Source organism: Sorex araneus, chromosome 2, assembly GCF_027595985.1.
Source record: "Sorex araneus isolate mSorAra2 chromosome 2, mSorAra2.pri, whole genome shotgun sequence".
Classification (NCBI taxonomy): Eukaryota; Metazoa; Chordata; class Mammalia; order Eulipotyphla; family Soricidae; genus Sorex; species Sorex araneus.
In genome coordinates this window covers 229,883,773-229,896,198 of record NC_073303.1, presented here as the reverse complement: position 1 = coordinate 229,896,198, position 12,426 = coordinate 229,883,773, and the positions used below count along the sequence as shown (strand labels likewise).

General features: G+C 46.0%; 1 protein-coding gene across 17 annotated transcripts in view; it reads left to right on the top strand.

Moving 5' to 3' along the window:
- Window positions 1-12,426, top strand: part of MICAL3 (microtubule associated monooxygenase, calponin and LIM domain containing 3) — a 233,191-nt gene that overhangs the window by 133,641 nt on the left and 87,124 nt on the right. For 15 of the 17 annotated variants that reach the window (XM_055126758.1, XM_055126755.1, XM_055126746.1 and 12 more), the window contains exon 17: window positions 1,817-1,897. The exons of the other annotated variants lie outside the window; for them this stretch is intronic. In XM_055126758.1, coding sequence (XP_054982733.1) covers window positions 1,817-1,897 — 81 coding nt within the window. The remainder of the gene's footprint in view (window positions 1-1,816; window positions 1,898-12,426) is intronic. 17 annotated transcript variants of the gene reach the window in all.

Sequence of the window (12,426 nt, the reverse complement as noted above, 5' to 3'; positions counted from 1 at the left end):
CTGACAACCTCGGGGAATCATTTGGGTTGCTGGGTATCGAACCCAAATTGGCCTCTTTCTAGGCAAGCGCCCTACTTACTGTACTATATCTCTCTGGTCCCTCTGCTAAATTTTTTAGTTCATTTTTGTTTCCATAGTTCCATGGTTGCTTCTCTTATGCTTTTGTCATGTAGCCTTGGCACTTTGTTGGTTGGTTTGTTGTCGGGACTTTGTGTCTGCCAGGCCCAGCTCTCCTCCTCCTCAGTGGCAGCTCAGTCAGCAGCTGCCGAGTCATGTACATATTCTGGTTTTCTTCATGCTAATGCTGGATTTGTTATTGTTTCTCACCTTTTGTGATCCTTTTCAGAGGTGAAAATTCCTCTGGTAAGGCTTCCTGGGGCCTGAGTGCTAATACTACAGGGTAAGGTGCTTGCCTTGCACACAGCTGACCCCAGCGATACCTGGCGCCATATGTGGGCCCATCAACACCATCAGGATTACCCCTTGAATATAGCTGAGAGGGTCCCAAAAAACACCCGCTACCACAACCAGAAAGAAAGCTGCTCTGGTCTGTAGCAAGGTGGTTTTCCCAGGCTATTATTGAACGTGGTCAAGAGTAATGTGATTTTAGAGATTCTTCATGGGTACTAATTGCATCCCCGTGAACTAAGTCTGAGAGTGCTGGCTGTGACCTGTGATATCTTTGTCAGGGCTGTCTCTTCTTTCCCTTACCCAAAGGCACTAAATTTTCTTGTAAAATAAATGTTGGCAGCATTTGGAGAGGAAATGTATGTCTTTATTCTCTTTTTTTCCTTGTTCCTCTGTGTGTGTGTGTGTGTGGTGGGGTTGAGGGGCTGTGTCTGACGTTGCAGAATTTAGCCATAATTAAATTCTCACATTAATCTTTACACTCCTGTTGTTTAGCTGCGGTACTCAGAGAGATCCTGTATATTAGTAAACATTTGGCATTGCCTGTTGATTCTCACAGCCCCAGGTTCTGCTCACCCCCAAAAGGCTGGAATGCTCTAAGGGAGAGGAAGTGTGTTCCTAAAAGAAAGCTGCTTTCTTTACTTTTGGTGGAAAGATTTGTTTCCCAAACCAGAATTCATAGTTTAGGCTCAGAAGATTGCACTAGGATAAGGAGAATGTGATTAGTAACTGCTGTCTCCACTCCCTGTTTCTTTTTGCATTTGCTTTTGGTTGTGGATACACTGTCAGTGTTAATACAAAGTATTAGTCAATGCTAATAAGCTAATAGTCATTTTTAGTTAGTACTATTAACAATGTCCATTTGTTTAGATATTTTGCTTCTATCAGGTATATCTTTTTATTTATTTTTGAGTTAACATAGATATTTATGCTTTTGGCATATAAAACGTCACTACACTTCTACCACTCCCAAAATGCCAAAATCCCTGGTCTTCCCCATCCCTCCCTACCTGCACTTGATAACCTCAGTTCTTTTGGTAGAATTCAAAGGTTTATTTTGACACTGTCCATTTCCTTGTTTTATGTTTTATATCTTTATTTCCCTCATATGGGGGGGGGAGAGAGGGGAAGAGAGAGAAAGGAGGAGAGAAGAGGGGAGGAGAGGGGAGGAGAAGGAAGGGGAGGGGAGGGGAGAGAGACCATCTATCACATGCCTATAGGCATAACTAGGAATTCTGTCTTTCCTATCCCCCCACTTCCCCGACACCCCACCCTCCCCACCCCTGTCAAAAATGTAACTTTGTCCTCCATTGAGAGCCTTATTTTGTGTCTTCTCATACCCTAATGTATTTTATTTTGTTTTGTCTCCATGTCTTGTCCCCGCCCCTGCTTGGCCTGTGTGTCACAGCCGACACAAGAGCGTGGGGTCGTCCAGCCGTCCTGCCTCTCCGAGCAGGGGCGCCCTGCCTCCACTGCTCTGTGGAAACAGGTAAAGGAACTTCCCAGGGGGCAAAGTGGGCGCCCCCTGCCCGTCTCTCCTGCTCCTTCCCCCTCGTTTCTTAGATTCTCAGTTCTTAGTTGGTGACTTAGATTCTGGTTCACTGGGGCAGGAGCAGCTCCTCTTCTTATTTGCATCGTGACTCTGGAACATTATTTCACAGATGATGCCAATTTGGTTGTATGATTTGTCTAACTCCTTGAAATATGAGAAGCCTATTAAAAAGCCAGGCTGTTAATTTGGCGTTTAACTAACTGAAGCCTTGTGTTAAAATATTCAGATATCTTGGCCTTTGGAATTTTGTTAGTTTGTCCCAGTTTGGCATTTTGCTGGTCTCTTTGCTAGTCCTGCAGGGAGAATCCTCAGTTCCTGTCAGTACTGGGGCAATGGCGCACCTCTCTGGCAAGTAACCTTTGTCTCAGACCCTGGCCAGGAGTCAGGGATGTGCCCGAGTGGTGGATCACATGCCTCGCTCGGTAGGTCCTGCAGTCGCTTGAAGTAAGAGCAGGGTGGGAATGTCCCTGGACAGAAGATGATTTGGAACATTCTCTTGGTATTTTATCTACATTTAAGGTACTCTTGGAACTTTTTACTAAAATCTTTGCAGATTATCTGAAAACTACCTCTCTTTAAGAGTTACAGAATTGGATGAAAAGAAGGGAATGCCACTGGGTGATAACAGGAAGCCGTGGGCAGGGTGTGGCCTCTGCTCTACTTCCTTTCCTATCACAGTTGATGCAAGCGCCAGTGCTGTTCTACCTTGACCACCTCTCATGTGTTGACACCATTTAGGACTGAAACTTTCCGAGAGGTTAGGAAGCCACTGGAAGGTGCTAGGTTTCATTTAACTTATACTCAAGACAAATGCTCCTTTCTAACCTGTATTTTAATCATATGCCACATTACAGCAGCATGGCCCTTGAGATTTAGACATTTGCTAACAACGTCCAAAACTTCAGTAGCCAATTTGCATTGTTCTCTATGTTGTTGGTGGGAAGGGTATTTAAATTCAATTCTGCTTTCTTATCCTTTCCCTTGAAGTCTTGGTAGAAGGTGTTACTTGAAAAATAATCTTGGTTGAGGCTTTGTTAAAGGAAAAAGTGAACTTTGAACTAAATTCTTTAAGGCCAGCTGAGATAGGAGGGGCAAGGAATGGAAGGTCAGCTGTGATCAAGTAGGAAAAATGGCTTTCTTTTCTTTACCGTTCATTCTTTCTTTCTTTCTTTCTTTCTTTCTTTCTTTCTTTCTTTCTTTCTTTCTTTCTTTCTTTCTTTCTTTCTTTCTTTCTTTCTCTCCTTCTTTCTTTCTTTCCTTCTTTCTTCTTCTTTTTCTTCCTTTCTTTGTTTTTTCTTGGCCACACCCATTAATGCTGAAGGATCACTCCTGGTGGAATTAAGGACCATATGGGGTGCCAGGGATCGGACACAAGGTTAGCTACACTCGAGGCACTGTACTATTACTCAGACCTCAAGAAGATAGACTTTTTTTCCTTTTTGAAGTTAGGCATATTTAAGTGACCTGGGCTTGGAAAAGCACTGGGTGAGCTTGCTGGGAAGTGATGGACATTGAGTTAAGCTAGAGCTCTGTCTGTCCAAGCGAATTGGCTCCACAGCTTATCACCTGATTGAACTATTTTTTTTCCAACTCAGTCATCGTAAGACACACAGTTACAAAGTTGTTCACGTTTGGGTCTCAGGCATACAGTGTTCCAACACCCATCCCTTCACCAGTGTACAGTGTTCCTAGCTGCCCTGTCTTCCCCTGTCCCCTGCAGTCTGCCTCTGTGACAGACACTTCTCTCTCTCTCTCTCTCTCTCTCTCTCTCTCTCTCTCTCTCTCTCTCTCTCTCTCTCTCTCTCCTCCCCCCACTCCCTCCCTCCCTCCTTCCCTCCCTCCCTCCCCCCCTTTTAGGCACTGTGGTTTGATTGAACTATCTTGAATTGGTCCTGGAACTTGGTGTCCGTGTGCCTTCTTGTGTTTCTCCCATTCACGAAGTATCTGTGTGCCTAAGCCTTGTGTGGGCATCTACATGTAGATGCACACATGTAGATGTAGATTGGGTAATTTATGATCACAGCAGTGTAATTTATGATCATAGCAGTGAAAGAGAGCCTTTAAAATCAAACCTAGATTCTGTGGAATGATACTCAGTTTAGGGCGAGTAGCTGGTGGAGAAATGAAATTTGATAAGTAGGAAGCTGAGAGCAATAAAATTCTTTTGGATCCCTTCATAATGTTCTATAGAATTGGAAATTGAAAATTTACTTGGCTGCAGAGAGGTGCCTGTGAGAGAAGTTATGCACACTTCTGTAATTCATGAGAAAGATAAGATGTTGGAATGTGATGCCAGATGCTGCGGAAACTGAAGACAGAGGGACCCCTGCTTGTGGTATGCTCCTGCCGGTCCTTCCCGTCACCCCGTCAGAGCAGAAGGTGGACTGGCAGCCCCTCAGCGTGGCTCCCTTGGTGCTTCTCTTTAAGTTTTGAGGCAATAGCAGGTGGAAAGTATCAAGGGTGGCAAAAAGACTGATTTAATCTTGGGTATATGAAACAGCGACATCTCTTTACCTGCCTTTGTAATCACTTGTCTGGTTTCACTACCCACCCTTTGCCTTTTGATGGGGGAAACACATCCTACAGGCTTGCTAACATGAGCCAGCCTTAGTGTGGAAGTAGCTCATCCTCTGACGGACCCAGCGGTGGAACTGGTCCCTGGCCTTGCCCATCAACATTCTTTCTCCCAGACCATATGCACAGTCATTCTGAACTTGACCATATGCACAGTCATTCTGAACTTGGGAAAGTCAAGGATCTTCTGGGCCTGCAAATATGTGATTTTTTTTCTTAAGTACTGTCACGTTCTCTAGTTTACATACATATTACATACATAAGGAAGGAGCTACACTGGAGAGGGACCAACTGGGAAAATAATCCCTAGCACATGCGTGGTATTATTAATGTAAGATGTTGAAATCTTATATCCTCTTTCCTGTATTTTCTTGTATTTCCTTGGTAGTTTTTCTGCATTCTTTGAGTGTGTAAGGGACTAAGACACCAAAAGCAGTGCAGGCTGCTATCGTAGGTGTCCCTGAGAATAGTGCAGCTTTGTTGTTGTCCCTTGAGAGGGAGTCTCCCTGCTCCTTCATGGGGGTTCTTATCACTTAGTCCTTTTTTTTTTTTTTCTTGTCCCCATCTCCCCTCATAAAATCAACCAGGACAGGATACTTGGCCCCGGCACTTGGGCAGTGCTACACAGGGAAGCAGAGGTTACAGTGTGACCCGAACCCAGCACAGTGGAGACCGTGGAGCCATTGTGCCAGGCCACCCTCCCCACAGGGTCTTTTCTATTGAGGACGAGGGCCAGGAAACTCTGGGGTCCTACTGGCAAAGGGCCTGCCAGACTACCAGTCCAAGTCCTGCACAGTCACCATTTCACCGATGTTCTTTCTGTTTGTGTCTGTTGGTGTAAAAGCAACGGAAAAAGGAACATTCTCGGACCTGCCCAAAAAAAGTGATCACACTCTCTCCTCCCACTGCCCGACCTCCCTGTCGGGCACGTGAGCGTCAGCAGGTGACTTTTTCTGCATGATCCTGTGTCCTGTCTGTGTCCTGCCTGCCTGTGTAGACACCAAATCAGCACCTGATGCATTTCAATGAAAACTTTAAAAGAGTCAAAACCCTTTGTAGCAGAGCAGCCTTTCCTAATGGAGGGGAGCAGCATTTCCTGACGGGGCCTCAGGATAGGGCATTGTCCGTTCAGAGTGGGCCAACCTAGTCCCACATGGCAGGAGTACAGCTGTGCAGTCACAAACTAAGCTTTAAGTATGTGTCATGAACCTGGGGTCCAGAAGTCCCAGAGAGCAGCACAATTTTCTACGATTTCAGTTAAAGCAGTCTTTTTTCTTCGGTTGCTCAAGGAGCTAAAATAAATTACAGCTAAAATACATTGGGAAGCTTTTGATAGGACTTACTGTAAGCATGATTCTGTCTAGTAAGAGGAGTTAACTGAGGGCATGGTCAGTGGAAACAGGAAGCATACATTTGTGTCTAGCACTCCTATCTTTAAGATACTAAGAATACACAAAGAACAGTTTTGTTGATCTTTGTGGCTTATCCTAATGAAATGAAATAGTAATGCTAAAAAATGGTACTTTCTCCACAAAGGTGTCCTATCTAGAGGTGACCCCACGTGATGATTCTGATTTTCTGAGGGTGGTCAAGAATACTCCAGGTTCAGGGTCACTCCTAGTGGTGGGACCATGTAGTGACAGGGATCAAACCCAGGCTTCTAGTATGTAAAGAAGGTGCTCAGCCATTGAGCTACTTCTTCAGCCTGTGTCTGAATTCTAATTACCCAGCTTGTATCTCTGGGTCTAAGAAATGATTTATTATCGGGTCAATGAATATACTAAGCCTTGCCTCTGCCTAAGAGTCAGCACTTATGAGCATTTGCTATATCCATGTAATATTCTAAATTCTTTCAGTGTAACATCTCAAATCAGTTCTCTCAACCATATCGATGATATTCTCTCAACTAATATACACTAATAAACTGAGGCATAAGCTAAGGAGGTCTTATTTATACTCTACATTTGAATCTGGCCGAGTGACCGTGGAGCCCAAGCTCTAGAAACATTCTCCCTACAGAGACATTTGCTCATGTGCTCTGGCTCCGTGTCGCCGGGTCAGGGTTTTCAGATTCCATTAGAAGCCAAACATTGATTCTAAGATTGTGCAGAATGAGGAGGCTTAACTCCTCCCAGGACAGTGACTGCCTGTGCCTGATGTCAGCAGAATCAGTGGCTCCTGTTTTACAGATGCTCAAACCCTCAGCTGGCTGGGAGTGTTTCCCAGGCTTAGTCTCTGTCTCCCTTTACTGTGTTTTGGGAGCTGGAGAGATAGTACAGGGATAAAGAACTGACCTCAGATATGGGCGACCCCAGTTTGGTCTGGCACCACCAGGAGTGTTCTCTGAGCACAGAGCCAGGAGTAAGTCTGTGTACCCACTAGTGTCCTGTTCCCCCGCCCTCCCCCAAAGGATTAAGTTATGTTTTGGTTCCATGTTCTTCATGTTTCAGAACTGCTCCCCCACAGACTTGCCTCTGAGCTGTTGAAGTGGTCATTTATTCTAGCCAGGCTCCGTTTCCCCACCTTCCTCTAATGCCTTGTCATGGAAAACTTTCTATTTCTAACACCTTTTCTTTTTAACCTTCAATTTAATTCCTTTGTCACTGTGTGAAAAAAGAATTATTTGTTGCACCTTTGTACTAACCATTGTTCTTTATTTAACTACATAACCAACTTCACTGGAACACAGGAGAGGCAAATGACTTGTTATAAATTGTCCGCGCTTCTTGGGGATTTGGTGTAGATGAAACTGTGGTGACTTGGAAGCGGTAGGGGGCAGGAGGAACTCGGAATGTCTGGCTCTGTCTCTTGGTCAATTCAGACAGCATTTTGACAGAGCTTAAGTCTCTACTTTGTTGCCAACAGATGTACAGGAATCTTGATGCTGACAGCCGTGGCAAGCAGAGTCCCCACCATCAGAGGGTAAAAGAGCATGAGCTGTGGCATGGATGCTGAAAACTGAACAAAAGGGGCACGCAATGGGGCAGCAGAAGGAAAGGGCAAAAAAGATCCCCTTTTTGCACATTCTTGTCACCTAGCCAAGAGCCAAAATTCTCTCTGCTAACAGTGTTGACCCACACAAGTAGCATTCAAGTATATTCATCTGCTGAGCATTCAAATCATATGCTACTCCAAAGAATTTGCATTGTAAAAGTTGTGCTGTAAAAGTTTTCTTGTTTGCCTGTGGTACAATAGTATTTGACTCTCACACACAACAGGGAAAGGGTTTAGGCCAATGGTCGCTTAGCTTTGGCTTCACTTTTTGACAGGGACTTGGAGATAGAAATACTTGAAGATCCTTACCTAGAGGGGGGTGGGGTTAACAGTGTGGAGAGAGTGGAAGGGATGAGAAGGTGCGTTCACAGGGCAACGCTATAGTTTGCCTTTTCTGAGGAACTTGCCATCTTCCAAAAAGCCTTCTTACTTTATGAGAGTTTATGTTTGGGTTACACTGAAAGACAGTTCTGAGTGGGGATAGCTCTGTAGCTAGAGTCAAGATTCTGGAGAGATGGCCCAAAAAGCTGAACAGAAGATTTGCATGCAGAGGGCCCAGGTTTAACCCCTGGCACTGCAGAGTACACTGAAAATGCTGGGAGTGACCCCTGGGCACCCAACCCACCCATATCCCCCCAAAAGAATCAACTCTATTTTATATGGACCTTATTTTTTTTTTTGTTTTGGGGTCATGCGTAGTGGTGCTCAGAGCTTACTCCTGCTTCAATGCTCAGGGACCATATGCAGTGCTGGGGATCAAACCCAAGTCAGCCGCGTGCAAGCCAAGCACCCGGAATTCCTGCTGCACTACTGTTCGGCCCATGGACCGTACTTATTTTTTAGTTTTTGTCTTTGTTGGCGAGAGCTTCCCCAGCAGTGCTGGGAGTTTGGGAACACTCTCATGGCGATCCTTGGCATAGCCCAACTAAATGGTCAGCCTGGCAGTGCTAGAAGCTGTCAGGGTAGACCTGGAGATGCTTAGGTAGAGGAGGCATATAGTTCAAGAGGCCTTGCAGGTGCAAGGAATGTGCTATAGCCTTTACACCTGTATCTTGGCCACTTTAGATTTTTACTTCTTTTTTTTTATTTTCACTTCTATTCTTTTGCTCTGTGATGAAAGTAGATCAGTTCATTTCTCAGCTGTCTTAGAGCTAGTTGTAATATTACCTTAGCTCTAAAGCTGCGAGTAGTTAGAGCTTTCTCTTCCTACATCGTCATTGAGCTACAAGCAGTCCTGTGTGCTGGAAGCAGCTGTTACTGAGACCGAGGGGTGGCATTTGAGTGGCCTTCCCATCCGTCTCCACAGCCTCCCCCGCCTCACGGGCACTGCTCCTCCCAGGGAAGGCATAGAATGTGGTCCTGATCATTTTTTTTTTTTTTGGGTCACACCCGGCAATGCACAGGGGTTACTCCTGGCTCTTCACTCAGGAATTACTCCTGGCAGTGCTCAGGGGACCATATGGGATGCTGGGATTCGAACCAGGGTCAGCCGCGTGCAAGGCAAACGCCTTACCCATTGTGCTATCACTCCAGCCCCTGTGCTGATCATTTTTAATGAAATTGTTAATGGAACTTAAAGGAAGCTGGAGGAAAGTATGTTGGAAACGGGGAGAGAGTGGCAGAGAGAAGCCAGGGCTGCAGTGCAGTGCAAAAGAGGAAAGGTAGGACTTTGCATCAGGAAACATTAAGGGTTGTAGCAAGTGTTACTTCATTTTCCCAGCAGTTTCCCAGATTCTTCCATGCAGGGCTTCAGGCTACCTGCTTCTGGGGTCACATTCATGCTCTCTTCCAGGGCTCTCCACTATGGCTGTGCACTAATCTGCTCCCCACTTCACCATCTCCCCAGCACTTGCCCCCACCCCATTAGTTTGATACTCTGTCATGGATGGAAGGCGGGGTCAGCCTGGTTCTCATTTCTTTCCAAGGCAGAGATCTTCCTGGCTTCCTCTCAGTTCTCTGCTGGAGGGGTCGGTGAGATGGCTGAGTGTTGCAGAAGGTGGTAAGCCTCCAGCAGCCATTCCTTGAAGCTGCATAGTAGGTCAGTAGTAGTAGGGGTGTGATGGAGCTGCATCTGCTTGGAGCTGGCGGAGCAGAAGACTTCTTGGTTTGAGAGTAGCCCTGTTCACCCACTGTGGTGTTTCACCCCGAAGCCCCTAGCAAATGAAGCAGTGAGTGCTTTCACCTCTCCCAGCCTTCTCTTCCTCATTCTCTGGGCACCGGCGGCTTCCTGGAGGTCTGGCCTGCTCACACACTGCCCGTGCCAGCAGCGGCATAGGGACTCCGAGTCTTTTCCCTCTTCTTGCCGGGGCTGCTGACGTCTCAGCAGGGGGAGCTTCTCTGCACTCACAGTAGGAGTGGGCGCATTCTGGCTTCCGCAGGGCTGAGTTCCACCTTGGATTTGCCTTCTCTGTTATCCCCTGTCTAAGGCTAGTGGAATGAGGAGTGGCAATTTCAATGTCCCCAAGAGAAATTCCAGGTGAGGCCAGTGAGGGGCTCTGCTGAGCCTGCATGTGAGCTGCGCCCCCCCCCTTCCCCGCGCCCTCCGTGCTCCGCGCCTGCTGCTGTCCGCACACTCACTCGGGGCTGCAGCCCTGCACCTTGCCAGTCTCGGCTCCAGAGCAAGCTTCGCTGTGTTATGAGGAAAGAGCGAGCTCAGAGCAACAAGAAAGCCTGCGATGTTTCTGGGAACTAAATGTATTTTTTTAATCTGCACAAAAATAAGTACTTTTTATTTGTTATTTTGATAAGGTCTAAAACTGCCAAATTCCTTATTACGGATCACTGTACAACTTTTCCTTAAATGTTTTCTTTGATTTTTTTTTTTTTTTAGCCAGAACCTGAACCTTCTCATCGATTTTTTGTCCACCAGTGGGAGCGTTCCCTTAGGCTCCGCTCCTCCAGCCGCCCTGCCCGCCCCTCCTCTGACTCCCTCCGACAGGTAGCACAGCCTGGGACTTGGCAAGCTGCTCCCTTGCTGCATCGTTCACTTCACCTACACCCGTGTCATCTTCCCGAGAGAGGTTGCAGACCTCTTAACTGATGTCTGTAGGAATCAGGTTGTGTGTGAGAGCGCACACGTGCACATGCACACACGCACTCTGTTTTGCATGTGAGGTCTTTAGGTATACACTGAAGTTAAGGAGGCTGCCAGTTTTCACTGTGCTCTTCTGTCAAAGTAAATCCACTTTTGTTTTATTTAAGTGGTATCAAATAATGATAAATATTTTCTAGCCATTTTCTATTTAAATGCAAAATGTCCTATTAATGTGTGACCAAAAAATCTGCACCTGTTCCTTAAAATGGTAACTCTGCAGTGTTCTGGGTGCCACCTGACTTGCAGTAATTTAAGAAAAGAAACCCCTGCTGTTTTTTTACGATGTCACTAAGCCAGCTAAAGAGCATTTCACAGAGAAATTGAAGGGTCTTTTGCCCTTTCTGTTCATTTTCTCTCTGAGAGCTAGCTGCACCGTCGTGTGGTAGCATGTGTATGCTCTATAGCTGTGTGGGACCCTTAGTGCTACAGTCCCACTGTTTCTTAAAAGTGATGAGAAGAAAACCACCTGCTTTTCATATTTGAAACAAACAGGAGGCTGGAGCAATAGTACAGCAGGTAGGCGTTTGCCTTGCATGTGACCTGGGTTCAATCCCTGGCATCCATACAGTCCCTGGAGCACCACCAGGAGTAATTCCTGAGTGCAGAGCCAGGAGTAACCCCTGAGCATCTGCCAGGTGTGACCCAAAAAGCAATAGAACTTAGTGGCCAACTCTCTTGGGGGGATGCTTGTGAGTGTCAGCACCTGCTAAGAATGGAATGTGAGTAGCCTGCATACTGGCACCCTGGGCCTGACAGCTGATACACCCCTTTCTAAGGAGAGATGTGCTCACAGTCCAGCCTCGGTCCACACTCTCACTGACCTGCTGCGGAATGAGAGAAATGCCATTTTCTGCTAACTCTGTGTGCTCAGTCTTGCCGGGTTGACTGCCTGCTCCAGGTTTCTCTAATGTCCCACCCAAAAAAAGCTTGGATCTAGATGCCACTTTGTTTTTCTAAACCACTGATGAGTATAAACTGTGATATTAATGAGCATATGACACCAATCCTTGGAAATAACCTTTTTTAAAAATATCCTTAGTTTAAAAAAAAAAATGTATCCCATTAACTCCTCAATCTCAGCTGAACCTTTGGGTTCTGTTCACGTCTGCTATTCATATGCTCGCATAGAACATGCATCATAAACGTCTGCAACTCCTGATCCCTTTTGCCCAATAAGAGATGTAAATATATAAAACAGGTATATAAATCAAATATTTACTAATAGTAACTCATTAAGGAATTTATTGTGAAATAGTGTTTTAGAAATTTACGGTTTGAAAGACTACAACTTGGGGCCAGAGAAATAGTACACCCGGGAGAGTGCTTTCCTTATTTGCAGCTGACCTGAGTTCAGTTCTTGGCATCCCGTATGGGCCCTCAAGTCCTCCAAAAGTGATCCCTGAGCACAGCTGCTGTGCACATGTCCCACCTGGAAAGAAAAGAAGCAGCAGCTATGACATAGTTAGTTTCTGCCTAGACAATGCCCTGGTTACCCTGCCCCGGCCAGGGTATGCTGTGCTTTTGTCCATTCAGATCACTTCTGATGGGCTCTTGACCCCACCAGAACTGTTCCTGCTGTGTTTCTGATCAGAATCAGAATCCAGTCTACAACCAACCATACCACTCAGAATTTGCCCAATTTCTTCTGATCTCAGATGCTAAGCAGAGTCAGGCCAGGGTAGTGCTTCGATAGTAGAATTAGAATCCAGGCCCCTTAAGCTGCAGTGTTTTCTAACCCCATGTGGTTCCCAATGGCTGCGAGTCCCTGCCATCTCCATGGGAAGCAATGGCTTTTCGAAAGTTC